A 15,596-nucleotide genomic window follows, 5' to 3' on the forward strand; every position below is an offset into this window, starting at 1 on the left:
CACAAAAAAAGCCCTTGCCCCCTTTGGTAATAACCAGGAGGGGAACAGCAGGTTTTTTTCCTCTTGCACTTTGCCTACTTGCTCTCAAAGGATAGGAAATGTTCTGATCCCCATTGTGAACAGCTGGGGAACTGAGAAACAAAGAAGTTGTAGCCATCTGCCCAGAGTTTTCTTGGAAGGAGAGATTAGATAAAAACCTCACACAAATCCTATTTCCCTCCAGCATCCTCCTTGCATAACTACACTTCCAAGTCATCTCTATAATTAAATGCCTCCATAAAATTCCTATGTGAAAGAAAAATCACATCTCATGTCTTTGACTTTTAGTACCAATATCTGTAATCCTATTGATGCAGCCTGATCCAGCTAATGTGACTGACCAGGGTAAATCATACCTTCAGGACAGATGTGTTCTGGACAATCAGGTACCTCACCTCGAATGCCTTCTCTCGAGTCAAGTAGACTCAGGCTGCCTGCATGGTGCAGCAACCTGAGCAGTGTGAGCAAAGTTGCTAGAGAAGTCCCAGCAGTGAGTGTATGTTGGTTTTTAGAGCCACAGAAGAGCAGCTCTATCTTCACTATTTCCTCTCACAGGGAGCTACTGTTGGTTGCTTTGTTGGTCTTCCTTGCATCTTGCTAACAAAATATTTACCCTCCACATTGCAGATTAAACACAGCATAGTTTTGGCTTTTTTGTTTTTACTGCGTACAGGGGTGTGGTCCTGTGAACAAAGTGATATGTGGTATCTTCCATGACATAAAGGAGCAGCCTAACACCACAGATGATCCATTCCCTGTTTGGAGATATGGTGCTTGTGTGCTTGCTGGTTCACGGATGGAGTTAAGGAACGTGGGAAAGTCCTTATTTTTTTTTCTAGTGAAGTTCATCATGTTTAATAATTCACAAGAGGTAAATCACCTGAACATCAGGTACGTCTATCTATTAATTCAGACACATTACAACTGAGTTAACTTCCAGTCGAACAGGACCTCTACAGATTGCCAAGGCAGAGATGTCCCACAGTGACATCAGTCAGCTCCCTGAGTACCATGGGATGAATCCACTGTGTCCCAGACCTATACACATCCAGCTGGAGACACAAATTCTGCACAAGCTCAGGGCTGGGTGGGAATGTACCATTACTACACTCACAGTTCTCCAGCTCAGGGATACAAAGGTCCCACAGCCTGTCATCAGTGCTGAAGAAAGAGGTGAAGAAGGTATTACACTGCCCTGCTTTGCCTGTGTCCCTGTCTGTGAGGTGATCATCAAGGAACAGGCCGGTGTTACTGCCTCAGGTCCTCCTTTTACTTTGGACGGTTAGGTTGGCAAAAAGCAGAACTGTGAATAACATTAGTTTTTTAATACTCAGGAACAAGACTTTGAACAAAAAAAAAGAGAGAGATTTAAGATGAAGTGCTGTATCACAACAATCACCTCAATCAAGTAATTTAAAGTACCCTCACAGGAGCTAAGCAAATGTAAAAAGGAAATTATAAACTATACATGCCATCCTCAGGAGCAAGGATGAGAAGGAATCAGATGGTACTGACACTATTATGCAGAATTACACTGTTGTAAACCCAAGCTAGCACTCTGAAGGACCATTCATCAAAATAAGCACTCTTTTCCCTTCCTCATCTAAGAAATGGCCCCTCTTTCCTCTTCGAAGCACAGGATTAGATGAAGTAAGCCGTGCAGCTTTCTGCCAACACTGATTTCTCTAGAGCTGGAAGAATAACTCCCCATCACCAGCTGCCTCTGATTGATGTTAGGCCATTTTAGCTTTAGCAGACCAGAAAAACTAATCTATTAGACGTAATTCATATCCAACTCTCTAAGAATTTTAAACAGTTCATAAGCAAAGTAATGAGGTGTATGTTTAGTTTCTACTCTTGTTCCTGCAGAAGTACTGAGAAGGCATCAGTTCAACGTACCGGAAAAATAAAACTATCAGCATGAATTAGAAGTGTCCTCTGCACAGCCTGCTAACCACAGAATGCCCAAGAGCTCCACAACTGAATTCACTAAACAGCTGGAGATCTTGATGAGGGGATAACGGCATGGATGAGGACAAACCCACCATTCATGTTAGGGAGACTCCAATGGCTTCCCCAGCAGCACAGCTGAACAGAACATGCACACCAGCACCCCAGGAACAATTGCCCCACATCCCCAGACAGCTCCAGCTGCCCTGCCATTTCCCAAACCTCAGAGTACCAACAGCTTTTGCCACCAGCCTCCTCACATCAGGTGCTCTGCAAACTCATATAAATTAGTGACTTGAGCCCAGCACCTGATGTTAGGAAACTAGTACTCTCCAAAATGAAAACGTGCCAGGAGGTAGGCAGTCAGCAATGGGCTCACCAAGCCAGGTCACAGCGTGCCAACAGAAAGTGAGCAAAATATCTCACTGGGTTGAAAAGCATTGGAAGTTTTTAATCTCTGAGCCTTTTCAGAAAGCCTCTTGCAGCTGCCACACACACACAGTCAAATCAAAACCTGTGTGTACGACATGTCACACGTGTTTGTGGTTTTGGTAGGTAAAACAGTGTTTGCTGTTTATAATAATTCAGCCTGCCTACCTGTGTGTGTACCTGTGACACTCCGATGATGGCTGGGAAAAACAGCCAGTGAATTATCACTGCAGTGTGAACCAAGAACATATATGTGCCAAAGCTTTAAAAACTGATAATGTTTGCAAACTGTCGTCAAAGCTGTGTCATCAAGTGAATGAACTGTCACCAATTCCAGCATTTTTAAATATATGGGTGCCAATTGTGGGAAGATTTATTTGCTTTTCTGAAGCAAGGTGTCTTAGGGTAAAACGCCAAAAAGATGTTATGATTTGCAACATGAAATCAAGTCATTTATGGAATCAAAACGAAAATCTGTTCCAGAACATGAAGAGGAAAAATGGCTCAAAGGGTTGCAAATGCATGGAGACATTCAGCTTGAAGAATGTGATCACGTCTCTCTATTAGACTTTCATAAGATAAAGATATCCCTCAGTTCACAACCACCCCTTAATCCTGCCATTGCTTTCAGGCAATACAAACATTTGTGAACAATTGTTTTCAAGGATGAAGCACAGGAAGAGTAAGTTTCATCAAACGCCTCTGACAAACACCTTCAGAACTCACTAAGAATTGCAGCCAGTGATGCTTATTTTTCTTTCTTTTTCTACACTGCATCATTTCCAAACATCTCTCCCAGTTGTCTGAGTGTCTACTTTGATATACTCTGCTCCTCAGAAACAGCCTCTTTCCCTGTACAGTGCTAATTATACACCTACTTTACCAGCACACTGCATGCAGAACACAGCATCACAGCAGCTCTTCAACACTACTTCACTCCTCTCTTATCCTTCACTTCAGTGACACCATTATATTCCAGTGCTGCCTGTGTTATAAATGAGCCAGTTGCAAAGACCTTACCATATTAATGCAGTAAGAACATCCTTTCCCCTCCCTGAGATTTAAGAAAATTCAAGAGCAATGGCAATAAAAAAGTTACTTTAGCCAGTGCTGGATATACAAGGAAAAGCATAAGGACAGAAGAAAGACACAGGACTTCCTCACAATACCCTTGCAACCTCCAGGTGAGGGAATTCTTAAGCCTCAGAGGGCACCTGAGTGTTTAACAGCCTTCAATAGATTACTTCTTTTTTTTTTCTCTCTGAATTTTGCAGTAGTTTTTAAATAGCTTATTTCTAAATAAATTCCTTACCGGCTCTTCAGCTTGTTACGAATTTTCAGAAAACACATCCCAAAAGAAGCAATTATAGAAAGATGTCACTAGATCTAGTTTTCTTTATTCCCTTATGAATTAATAAAGATTAAACCCAACACTCATATGATATAGAACACGAGGCTTACAGTTCATAAGAACGCCCCCCCCCCCCCCCAGTGTTCACAAGGGAAACCTCAGGACAGCTACTCTATTTTGATAAAATTAGAATGCTTCTGGGAATCTTTGGCAGAAATAAAAGTGTCAATACTCTGATCTGTGGGACCTGAATATAGATTTAGAGCCATGGCAGAATAGAGTTCTTAATGAAAAGGACTGTCCTTCCACTTGTAGGAATTTAACATTCAAAAAACCCACATGCCAAAAAGTCATATGACCAAAATATGGCAGATTTATAGAATAATCATTTATTTTCTGCAAATCCATCTGTAATTGGGATGAGTTCTCTAAGGCCTACTAGAATACCTATCTCATAATTTAATTGCTAATCTAATTTCAATCTGATTACAATTAGAAAACTGACTGCCAAGGGAAGCTGGGAGGATCCCTCTCCATGGAAGTTAGAAAACAAAACACTTGGATAAACATGTTCAGGCAGACGAGAAAGAGCCAGCTTAACTAAAGCAGCTCTGGGGGAAAGGAAACGACTAGCAGACCTTCCAGGTTCCCTTCCTTCCACACTCCTGTTTTTATAACCCTACGATCACAAGGTCAGTATTATTCAGATTTGTCTCATAAGTAACAGACATCTCCTAATGACTTCAATGTCACAAAACACATTCTACATGTTAGAAAGTGGCAGCTTAAAGAAAAAAATAGATCAACTCCCTCCTCTGAAAATGTTCCCATTATCTGCTTGGAGTGGATTACAATGACATATGAGTAAGCTTAGTGTCTTTCGATTCACCACTAATACATCCAAGGAACGCTTTATAGACAAAATAGGAAACAGTTTCATCACATAAAAGATGTTGGTTAATTAGGAAAATGGCACTTCTGTTTTTAGTCAGATACATCCTTAAATCCAGTTGCTACTAAGTCAGGGAATTCTAAATGTAGCTCTACCTTCAGCGCTTTAACTGAAATTATACTTATTCAAGTTTTTTATAAGCCTTTTATTTTTTTAATAAATGCTTCTCATTCTTTTTGAATCAGGTGTTTAAATAAGAAAAACAGATTTAGAGATTTGGCAGAAGAAATAAAGCCATAACAGCCTGCCCTCATTTCCTCGGCATTAAGAGAAGAGTCTTGAACTAACAATTCTTACATGTCGTAGCTAAAAAGATCATTCGTATGGGTAGCTAGGAAGAACTCAGGCGAAGTCATCCTACAGAAACCATCAGCAAAGCCAGTCCAGGATAAAACTGTTTTGCAGCTGAAACTTCATCTAAACTTCAGGTAATTTGTTGTATTGAGTTACAGTGTTGTTACTGACTGCCTTGGCAGCAGCAGTCGCCTACACACATGCTTTGTGATTGCCCCAGTCCCCTCAGCTCTGCTCCTATAGGTGTGGTTGCTCTGAAGTAACATGCTGGATGATACCTCTACAACCATCATAGCAACCACCACCACAGAACTACCAGAATGCAACACCAAAACTCCTACATGCCTGCATCCCAAAATACGATGACCTCCCCCTGAAGGACAAACACCCTATGAAAACTGGGGACATGAGTGGAACAACCACAGTTGTCCTGACTTTTGGCAGTGTAGTACCCATTGCTTTTATGGCTTATGAACTGGAACCTGGTCACCGTATGCAAGTGCCTGACTTCTGTTTAAGAAGCTCCAGGTTGACCATGACGACAGACAAAATGTCCTACAGGACATCATCAGAATCTGTTTCAAGGCATGCCTTGACCACCATCCTAGGAATCTGCTGGCCTGCTACCTAACAACTGTGACAGAACAACTTCAGGCACTCAATCTAAATCTGCACTGCTCTCAAAAGAGCAAATGTGTGTCTCCCCTCATGACCAGTTGTGAGGAGACTAAGTAGGTTCCGACCCTTTAAGAAAGCACTCAGCATGACAAAGCAAATAAGCACGGAAGAAATCAACAAGCCAGATTCCTGGCTGCACTGTATGACAGGAGTACCTTCTGTCCACTGCTCTACATGCAGTAAGTGGTGGCCAGTTCACCACCACTGAAATGACAAGAGCCTTGTGTGGCCTGGTCTTTGTGCACAGAGGTGAGGGGTGATGGGCCAGAACCAGGAGGGTTGCCGCAGACCTACCCAAACCACTACAGCTGATCCAAACCACTCCCAAGCTAGGAATTTCAAGGACAAGTGGGCAGACTTGCAGCTTAACAACAAAGGGTGCTATGACTTTTTGATCAACTAATGAAAATAAAGGCAGCATGAACGTAGGAAAAACTCACATTTCTAAGAGTATTAGTCAGAATGCTACTATGGATAAAATTGAGCATGCATGGGCAGTTTCCATCAAAGAATAATGTCCTTAAGGAAAAGTATCTTTCCCTATCAGCCACGTCTTTAAGGAAAGAAAACCAAAGCAGCAATTCCAAATGCATGATACGCCAGGCTTCCAGAAATGGCATACTGTTGCTACCAGTGGTGGAAGGCTGGTACACCAATGTCTTGCTCTGCCTCCCTCCCTGTAGGATTCACTTGCAGGGTACAAGGGCAGAGATGCTCTGGGATGTGGCTCTGCTGCGTCAGCAGTAGCAGTGTTTAGGCCAAGCTCAGTGTAGCCCTTGCAGCAGATCATTTTGGCGAGGTAGAGGGCATATTTCAGCAGCATTCACATTTCCTGTACCCTCATAAATGCAGCTACTGTGCTCCTGCACACGCTCATTTCTTGTCACTGCAAGTAAATAATGTTGGCACGCTTTGCCAAGCATTGGTCTGATAATACCGAGTCAAGCTAGACTCATTTCACTTTTACCACAGACAGGATATAAATTGCTCAAAACAATAATAAAGTTATTCATACTTTGGATACTTTGAATTCATTAGAATTGACTGAAATTGTAACAAACAATATTTATGGTCTTGTAAGAATATAATTTTAACATCCAATTTTATCAACTGGCAGACTAAGACTTCTATTTTGAGTCACTGGAATAAATCTTATTTTAAGAACAATTTATTTTTATATGAACCCGGGATGAGAAAAGAAGCTCCTTCTTCCAGTGTCTAAAACAAGTCAGGAGAAAAGAAGCAGGACTGAAGCACTGTCTTCCTTAAGGGCCTGAGGCCACCGTCCTGCTTCACCACACATCCTGAGTAGCCAGGTCAAAACAGACAAGGAAGGAAAGCAAACCACACATGCGATGCTGTTGGTAAGTATCCCATCAGCAGCCCCTCCAATTTCAAGCTAAGGAGACTCCATTTCACACATCCTCACTGACCTCAAGCAATGCCAAGCACCCCTCTGCCTACTTGTAATTCCACAAAGGATAACAGTTACTAATAGTAGGATGCCTTCTAAAACAGAAGAAGCAAAGCTGCGATATGAAGCAGTACAGCAGAACAAAGACAAAGAATCAAAGGGAGAGCAGAAAACTAGAAGGTTAATTTTATTGACAGCGGGTATTTCTTGACTATCAGATACAGGATGTTCTATTTGCGTACTCTAGTCTATAGAACATTCAAACCCAATTTTCTGTTTTAAAGCGAAAAAAAAACAGATTCTTCCATTAATCTCCTTCAAAATATTAACTTGTGCAGACCAGGTCATATCAACAGCAGTAAAAGCAGTGCCTTTGCCCCTGTTAATTTCAGATGCATTAGCATACTTGTGTGAATTAGCTGTGTAGTAAAATGCAATTATATGGTGTTTCTTAAACAAAGATTAAAAATATATTACAACTTCCAAGAAGAGGTTATGCCAACTGTTTTGTTTTCCACATTTGATTATAGTAAATGTCCTATGTTTGTACATATATAAATTTCACTAAGGATAAAAAGATATTAACAACTCACCATTCCAGCGAGATTTCCTCATCCTTTTAAAACTGCAGATGTATTGGATCTGTTCGTTCTATGAATTCTAAGCATGACCTTGTGGCTGCAGAGATAATAAAGCAATTATAGATTTGGGACCAGTAGGAAGAATTGAGGTCTTCTTTCTGATCTATGAATCAAAGGTTTCAAACAGTCTACGCAAATGTAGAACAGCACTTTTCAACTCGTAATACATCAAAATTCATTCTGTGTAGAAGGACATTGTTTTCAGAATCCTGAAAACATAATGCTCAAATAAACCTGAATTCCACTGAGTGCAACAGACCATTCTATTCAACATAAAGAACAAAAATACATCCGAAAATAATATTATAAAAGGTCTGAAGGTATCTAGCTGCACTGAGGAAAGTAATGTACACACTATTTATTTTAAAGGAAAAAGCAATATTTCATATCTCTCATCCTTGTTTTACTTCATAGCTGAGATAGAAGAAATCCTAAACTGAACCTAGGGGGTGGTTTACTACTTAGGAGGTAGGGACTTCTATTGAGACCTGTTTGCTGATACACTAAGACTTGGAGTTGTTGGAGCTGGCCTAGAAGAAAGCCACACAGATGATCAGAGGTCTGGAGCATCTTTCTTATGAAGATAGGCTGGGAGAGCTGGGCTTGTTCAGTCTGAAGAAATGAAGACTCCAGAGAGACCTTACTGTGGCATTCCAGTACTTTAAGGAGCTTTAAGGAGAGAAATCAACTTTCTACACAGGTAGTAAGTGACAGGGTAATGGGGGAATGGCTTGAAGCTAAGGGAGGGGAGATTTAGGCTAGATGTTTGGTGTAAGTTGTTTACTCAGAGGGCAGAGTGCTGATGGCAAAGCTACCCAGGGAAGCTGTGTATGCCCCATCCCTGGAGGAGCTCAAGGCCGGGTTGGATGGGGCCCTGGGCAGCTGAGCTGGAGGGTGGCAGCCCTGCCCACGGCTGTGGCTTGGGGCTGGGTGGGCTTTGAGGTCCCTCAGAACCCAAACTATTGCATGACTCTATGATTCTACAATTTACTTTTTCAGAACTTACTACAGGCAAAACTATATGTCTGAGGCATTATTTCTAGTAGGCTAACTTGAATTACCCTCACTGAACACATTACTCGTGAATTAGTCGCAAATTAACCAAACAAAGCCTCTTTCAAAAGCACTTACTGGAACAATTCATCCCCCATCCTTCCCTCTACCTTTTTCCGATGCACTCCAGCACTACGTTTCTGCCCTGACTGCCACTCTCATCCCTCCCCAGTGACCGACTATAGCAGAGGACGTGGCTAGGCGGCCTGAGCCACCTCCTTCTCCCGCAGGGCGCTCCAGAACGTCCGCTACGTTTCCTCTCACCTCCTCGGCCTGCCCTGCTCCTTCAGCCGGGGCTGGGCCTCAGGCGGCGGGACTGGGGGAGCCTCTACTCGAGGATTTATGGTACAGCAAAGGCAGGGGGAGGCACGAGGAGGCCGCGTCACTCTTCCTCTGCATAAAGGGCCGAGGGCGCGAGAGGCGCAACGCAGGGGCGCAAGAGGTGCGTGGCTGGCTGGGAATGTGGCAAACACCGACAAAAAGCGAGCGGCCCGCTAAGGGCAGTCAGCTGTGCGGTACAGCGGTGCCGCCAACCACCACAGCTCGGGCAGCAGCGTAGGCAGCCGCGCCCGGAAGCGCTATCCGCGCTCGCAGCGCTAGCAGTGAACGGGCTGTCCTGCTCGTGTCGGGGACGGGCTGTGGGGGGCTTCAGCCGCCGGCCGCACCGGGCAGAGGTGCGCGATAGGGAAGGCCGGGCCGGCCGCCAGCGCCGCGCTCGCTCCCCTCCCGCTGCGCGCCCGCGTGCCCCCGCCCTCTAGATGCGGGCACGCGCGCGCGCCCCCTGCTCCGTGACCCATTTCACTGAACAAAGGATTTTGCTGGAATCTCAGCGCTAGACCTAAAATGGCGCCGGCGCTTTCGCCCGCCCCCGCTCCCCGCGCGGGCACCATAGAGACGCGGCGGCTAGAGCGGCCGCTCCCCGTGCCTGCTCTACGCGGCCCCAGCCCGCTCTCGGTGGTGCGCGGCCGGCGCGGCGCTGTCGCAGCATGGCGGGGGAGGGCGACTCTGAGCCGGAGAAGGTAATGGAAAGCGGCGGGTGTTTCTCGCCTCGCTCCGCTCTGTTGCCGGCTGTCGGCTGAGGGGTGCCCGGGGTCCGAGTGCCGAGGAAGCGGTTACTGAGCAGAACGTGGAGAGCGGTCACTGCGCGGTGATCAGAGCAGGGATCAGGGCGGAGTGGGAGGCTGAATGGAGCCAGGTTGGGAAGGACTGCATTGGGGGGGTTAATTGGTTTGGTGGGTTGTTTTTTGTTGTTGTTGTCAGTATTAATTTTGCGTGCTCTTCTGCCGGGCCTTCTCTTTTTGGGTGAAGCTGCCGCGCCACTCGAGCTCTGGTATCCCCAGCAGTGAGCAGTGGCTGGAACCACAGCAGATGATTTCAGTACGGCAACAGGTGAAGGCCTATTTTAAAAGGGTGCCTCATGCAGCACAGATGCAGCACTGTACCTTCCTAGCCAACAACAGCGGTGTATTGGATGACCTCTTCCACGAGGGAGTGCTTGACATTATTCATTAGGAGATTAGACCGATACAGACCAAATCCCTTCTGTCTCGCTTGTACGCAGGGATTACACTGAACAGCTGATGGTTGTCCACAGAGGACACAGGTAGAGTTATTGGTGGGGATTCCCTTACCCGCCCACAAATCCAGCTGCTGGCACGTGCTTGTGTCCCTGTAAGTACAGCCACACGTGTCACAGTGATGCTGACCTGTTTCCAGAGCTGTCGGCCCTTCCCACGTGGCTTTCTGCAGTGTTCCGTCTTCAGAATCTAGCAGGTGAATGAGAAGAATGAAGAGCGGATTTGTTCTAGTTGATAGAACCATAGAATGGTTTGGGTTGGAAGGAACCCTTAAGATCATCTAGTTCCAACCCCCTTGTTACAGGTTGCACCAAACATTGCTCAGAGCCCCATCCAGCCTGGCCTCGCATGCTTCCACGGAGGGGCATCCGCAACCACTGTGGGCAGCCTGTTCACAAACCTTAGTGCTGACTGTGTTGCTTGGAGGCCTGTATAGAGTTAGTTTCCCATTCCTGGTTGTGTGCACATGTGAGGATCTCTGTCAGGTGGGATATACGAGTGGCATTCAAGTTAGGAGACTTAGAATGTGCCGAAGCCAGCATAGGCATCTGTGAAATTAAAAACAGATTTGTCAGTTCACAGTTGTGTTTACGAATGCCACGTGTAATTGCCATTTGAAGGTTAAATAGAAAATTGACATATAAAAGCCAGTGTAGGTTATAATTGGAGAGAGCGTATGGCTTAATGTGAGTAATTTTTACCAGTAGGCTCATCTAAGAGTCCATGCGTGTTATACACATAAATTTATCTGAACAGCCCTTGTCTATAGTAGGATTAGGATAAGAATGATGTTTTTATTCTTTATTCAATATAAGGTTCTCTGCTATCTGCATCTTTTCCAGTAATTTCTTTCACTTTTTTAAAAGTTACTTTTAAACACATCTACTTTTTCAGTTACTAAAATGGCACGACATAACTTTACCTGGTTGGTTGTGACCGTGCCCGTTTGTCCTGATGTAGGTTGGTTTTGGATGAAAGAACTGGGTTCCTTTGGGTTTTCTGCCTTCTCTTTCTTGGGGGCAATATAAGGGAAGAAATGAAGTAGTTCCTTTATAGTCTTCAATAGGAAGGATAGATCAGCAAGCTTATACAAAATGATGTTTCTTAAATCAATAGCTAACTCTTTCCTAACAATTCTTGATGGAGCTGTGCATGTTCACCTTTTGCTCAAATGTAAATTGGTTTGGTTCGAATATAAATAAGATCCTTGGAAGCAAGAAATCCTCCAGTATTTATCGTTGACTGCTAAGATGAATCAGTTTTACTGTGAAATTAGCGTGGTAGGCTTTTACAAAAGTCATTTTTTTCATTGAAATATTAATTGATATGGGTTGTTTATTTTTTTTCTCCTTATAGTCCTTCAAACTCCTTGGATTTCTCGATGTTAAAAATGTCCCGTGTGCACGAGAATCAGTGCTGTATGGCTCTCTGGGATCTTTGGTTTTGGGTCTTGGACACTTTTTAGCAACTAGTAAGTACTCACACCTTCTGTATCTTCCCACGTGTTGATTTGTAAAGATAAATTCATTCCTAATTTCTGTTAGGCTTTATGAATAATGGCAAGTCACCCAAGCTATTTCTCTGTTGGTTTTTTTTTTGAGCATTTTTGTCTCTGTTTCAGGTAGAGTTAGAAGATCTTGTGACTTTGCAGTCGGTGGCTTTATTTGCACAATGTTAGGATACTGGTATGTAAAATGCTCCTTGAATTTTGGCAGACCTTTGTTGGCTGCTTTGTACAGTGCAATCCTTGTGCGACCTTATCCGCTGTTTTTGGAACACCAAAAATAACCTGCCTAGCAAACTATCCTTTCTTTTTCTTCCCCAGATCATTTTTTTTAAGGGAAAAAATGTCTTTGAATACTTATTTGTATATGCTAAGGAAAACAAACAAACAAAAAACACCGTGCTGTTTTTCTTCTGTCCTGGTCATAAAGGCAGCAGAGTAAATGTTCATGAGGCTAAGGTCAAAACTGTAAAACAAAGCATTTTCCATTGGAATTGTATACTGTATATTCTCTTTCTTACTGGCTGAGTAATGTTTGCCTTAAAGTATCAGGTACCTTAGTGTTTTCTTTATGCATTATTTCATGATGCAGTTTGCTAATATTGTGTGTGGTTTCAAGTTTTCAGCTGGCTGAATAGCACTGATTTGGTACTGTCATAAAGCAGTGAATCTCATTTTTTTTTGTGTCTCTCTTTCTAGGTTTTACTGCAGGTACAATTTAGCCCAACAGAGGATTCGGCAAAGAATGCTTAAGGAAGGAATGAGAAACAAACTGTTATTTGAAGGCAGTTCTTTAGACCCGAAAAGAAACCAAACCAGCGATGAAAGAAGCAATTCATAGGAATTATGATAGGAATCTATGTGTGTGGTGTAATACCGCACTGAGGTGGTCCAAAAATGGCAGTGTGCCCTGTAAGTAGGTGAGATAACAAACTGAATGAATCATGTTGGTTTTCCTGGAAGATTTAAGTAAGAAATTCAGAGTGAATCTATTAAGTCTGTATATAAGCCTTCCTTAGTTTCATGTATGTATGTGACTATGTACACAGTTAGCACTGACCTCCTTGCTTTTGACTTGTTAAACATTTGGGAGTTGATGCTGTTTTGCGCAGTCTCAGGGAATCAGTGACAACATTTGGGGGCTCCTTTATCTTACAAACAAAGCTAAGTTGTAATTTCAACATGTTTAAATGCAAGATATTTTCATCAGCTGTTCTGAGTAAATGCATCTTGCAGTGCTGCTGTTAAGTGTGGCATTTGGAAAACAGGAATATTTAAGCAGAGGGTGAGTGCTTTACTTGTGCAAAGTGGAAGATACTGGTAGATTCTGTAACTTCAGATAATATATAGACACTGTGAAGCTGAATCTCCATCTGTGCAAAATGAAGAATAAAAACACCTCAGGAGGAATCTCACCTGTCTATGTAACATTTTTTAATTTCACTAAAGAAGATTTTTAAGACATTTTGTTACAGTTGGTAAAACAACAGTTGATGTGATTTATAAGTGGTGATGGCCAGCAGTTCATCTAATGAGGCACACTGTTAGTTGCCATGAATCTTTAGTTAAAAGAGCTATATTTATGTACTTTCTCAGAAACATTGTCTTATTTGCAAACAGTGTTAGCTCTAATTGCGTACTAACAAGAATATGAATGATGGCATAGTATAGTATGCCTTTGCTTACATGCTTCTGTCTACATAGTGAGAGTATATTTAGGGTTTCCACAAAACAATTTATAGTATATTACATTATAAGCACTTTTGGCCTAAAGGCATTAATTGAGTAAAAATAGTCCTTTCTCTTCACCCTAGACTTACTTTGAGTTTGTGACTCAGGTTGGTGGGGGCAGGGAGGTCCAGCTTTAAGCAGCATGGCTCTATTAACTTGGGAGTATACTTCAGAGTACTAAACCAACATGCTGCTAATACAAAGATAACTGAACTTTTACACTTAATGGATTTGCCTCGTACAAGAAGAAAACAAATTTGCATTCTTTACCATTTCTATTTGTACCCTATTCCTCTTGTTTCTTATGGAGGAGGTGAAAGAATGAAGATAAGTTTTATGGAGAACTTTCAGTTCAGTTGTTCATATTAGAAAGCCCTCAGAGACCTTGAGTTAGTACAGTGAAACATTGTCTTCACTGGAAAAATCAGGCTTGGAATTTGACTTTTATTTAGCTCTAATTCACAGGAGAAAGTGTTGCTCCTAATTTTGTGCTGTGATGGGAGATGTGCTCCTTCTCTTTGGATCAGGTAGGAAGTGTTGCCTCATAAGGCCCCTGGAATAACCATAGGAAACTGAGTGAGTACTTAACACACACTCCTATTTTAATACATGGTTGAGTTCTTTCCTATCTGACGTAAGACAAGGAACTGCAACCTAAGCAGGGGTCTTTTTGCTGTGAGGTCATAATTCAGTTGGGGAGGTCAGAAGACAAAAGCATCTAGATGAAAGTTTACTCTTTGGCAAAGATCAACTGTTGAGAAAGAAGAGAATATGGTTTTGTACTGCCAGGAAAGAAGGTAGCATGCATGCAGGGGCATCGTTCAAAATAGCTAAGTACTGTGACCACAGTGAGGAGAAAACAGCAGGATTAGATTATCTCCAGTGTTATTTGGCTCTTGTTTTGTGCTACTGTAGTTACTGCTACCCCTACAGCTGCTTAACTTCAGTATTAGTAATTCTGGCCAATCGCTGTTAAATTCTGCATAGACGTATCTGCATTGCTTAGATCACCAGCCTAATGCTACTTCACTGTACACAATATAAATTGAGTGTGCTTCACGCAATTGTTAGCAGAAAAAATGGGATAGGTTGTAATATGCAGCAGTCTGGCCAATGTGTTTGAGTTCCCTTAAAGCTGAGGTAAAATGGGGCTAACCAAAGGTTGGAGCCTTTGCTGAATGGAGAGTAGAAAAGGAAGCTGTGAGATGGATTTAGCTGCCGTGAAAGGGAGGGGTCTGCAACAGGAGAGAAGGAATGCACTGAATGTTAAACATGCACGAAGTCTCCCTACTTTAAGGCAATCTGAAGTGTCACCAAAGTACATAAATGGGCCTGTGGCATCTTCAGTTCCTGCACACCTTACTCATTGTGCTGCTTGTGCTACTGACACTCTTGGTGTTCACCAGTCAGGACTGCATTCAGAGCTCCTGACAGTGACAGGAGCTCACCACACAGGGGGTTGTACCCTCCAAGCCTTCCTGGAAGGGGAGTCACTGTCAAAGCAACAAGCAGAAATATGGCAATCTAAGTAAGGTGAATTGCCAGCTCTGTAATAGAGCTGTGTGTGATCTGAGTGCCTCTACTCTCCAGCACCCTTCTCTATAGCAGATGTAATGTTTTAGCCGCCAAAAATTGTGAAAGACTCAAAAGCCAAGAATTAAAATGTTTTAGTTGACAACAGAGGCAATTACAGCTGTCATCCTGAAGTTGTCAATTACAGCTTTACTCAAGCAGAGATTTTTAGGGGATAATGGTCTTTGATTTCTCAGTTCATTTTGCAGATTTCGAGGCTGTTTTGTTTGTCACCACCCATTCCAAGACCTAGAGTGCTGTGGAGGAAGGGTCACTTGGTGTTATTAATGAATGACTCTGGTTTTTGGTAGGGTGTTTTTTTCAGGGGGGTAACAATGAAGCATTAATGAGTTCCCAAGTGAAAGAATTACCCCAGCTCAGTAGATTCATTTCCATGCTTCTCTCATACCT

General features: G+C 43.0%; 1 protein-coding gene and 1 long non-coding RNA gene across 4 annotated transcripts in view; one reads left to right on the plus strand and one right to left on the minus strand.

Moving 5' to 3' along the window:
• LOC140249607 (uncharacterized) overlaps nucleotides 1-9,561 on the minus strand; it is a 16,238-nt gene extending 6,677 nt beyond the window's left edge. Inside the window, exons 1-2 of one of the 2 annotated variants that reach the window (XR_011903040.1) lie at nucleotides 9,066-9,561; nucleotides 7,701-7,785 (exon numbers count right to left, since the gene is read on the minus strand). This is a non-coding gene — a long non-coding RNA (uncharacterized lncRNA). Of the gene's footprint in view, nucleotides 1-7,700; nucleotides 7,786-8,911 lie in introns of both variants that reach the window. The other variant, XR_011903041.1, reaches the window with a different exon arrangement.
• Nucleotides 9,562-9,652: 91 nt separating this feature from the next.
• COX20 (cytochrome c oxidase assembly factor COX20) lies at nucleotides 9,653-13,292 on the plus strand. Of its 2 annotated transcripts, XM_072331533.1 has the most exons (5): nucleotides 9,653-9,820; nucleotides 10,110-10,190; nucleotides 11,735-11,849; nucleotides 12,000-12,063; nucleotides 12,582-13,292. In XM_072331533.1, exons 1-5 carry the CDS (start codon nucleotides 9,788-9,790, stop codon nucleotides 12,721-12,723), a joined length of 435 nt encoding a protein of 144 aa, XP_072187634.1. In that variant the 5' UTR covers nucleotides 9,653-9,787; the 3' UTR covers nucleotides 12,724-13,292. The 2 variants fall into 2 exon arrangements, with proteins under 2 accessions (XP_072187634.1, XP_072187635.1); XM_072331534.1 differs by lacking the exon at nucleotides 10,110-10,190.
• The last annotated feature ends 2,304 nt before the right edge of the window (nucleotides 13,293-15,596 follow it).

Source organism: Excalfactoria chinensis, chromosome 3 (genome assembly GCF_039878825.1).
Source record: "Excalfactoria chinensis isolate bCotChi1 chromosome 3, bCotChi1.hap2, whole genome shotgun sequence".
NCBI classification, from domain to species: Eukaryota; Metazoa; Chordata; class Aves; order Galliformes; family Phasianidae; genus Excalfactoria; species Excalfactoria chinensis.

Excerpts from the sequence above, each read along its gene's own strand:
- COX20 (XM_072331533.1), top strand. The coding sequence starts at position 9,788 with ATGGCGGGGGAGGGCGACTCTGAGCCGGAGAAG. Across the intron at positions 9,821-10,109 it reads GCGACTCTGAGCCGGAGAAG|CTGCCGCGCCACTCGAGCTC; the intron begins GTAATGGAAAGC and ends TTTTGGGTGAAG. Across the intron at positions 11,850-11,999 it reads TGGACACTTTTTAGCAACTA|GTAGAGTTAGAAGATCTTGT; the intron begins GTAAGTACTCAC and ends TCTCTGTTTCAG.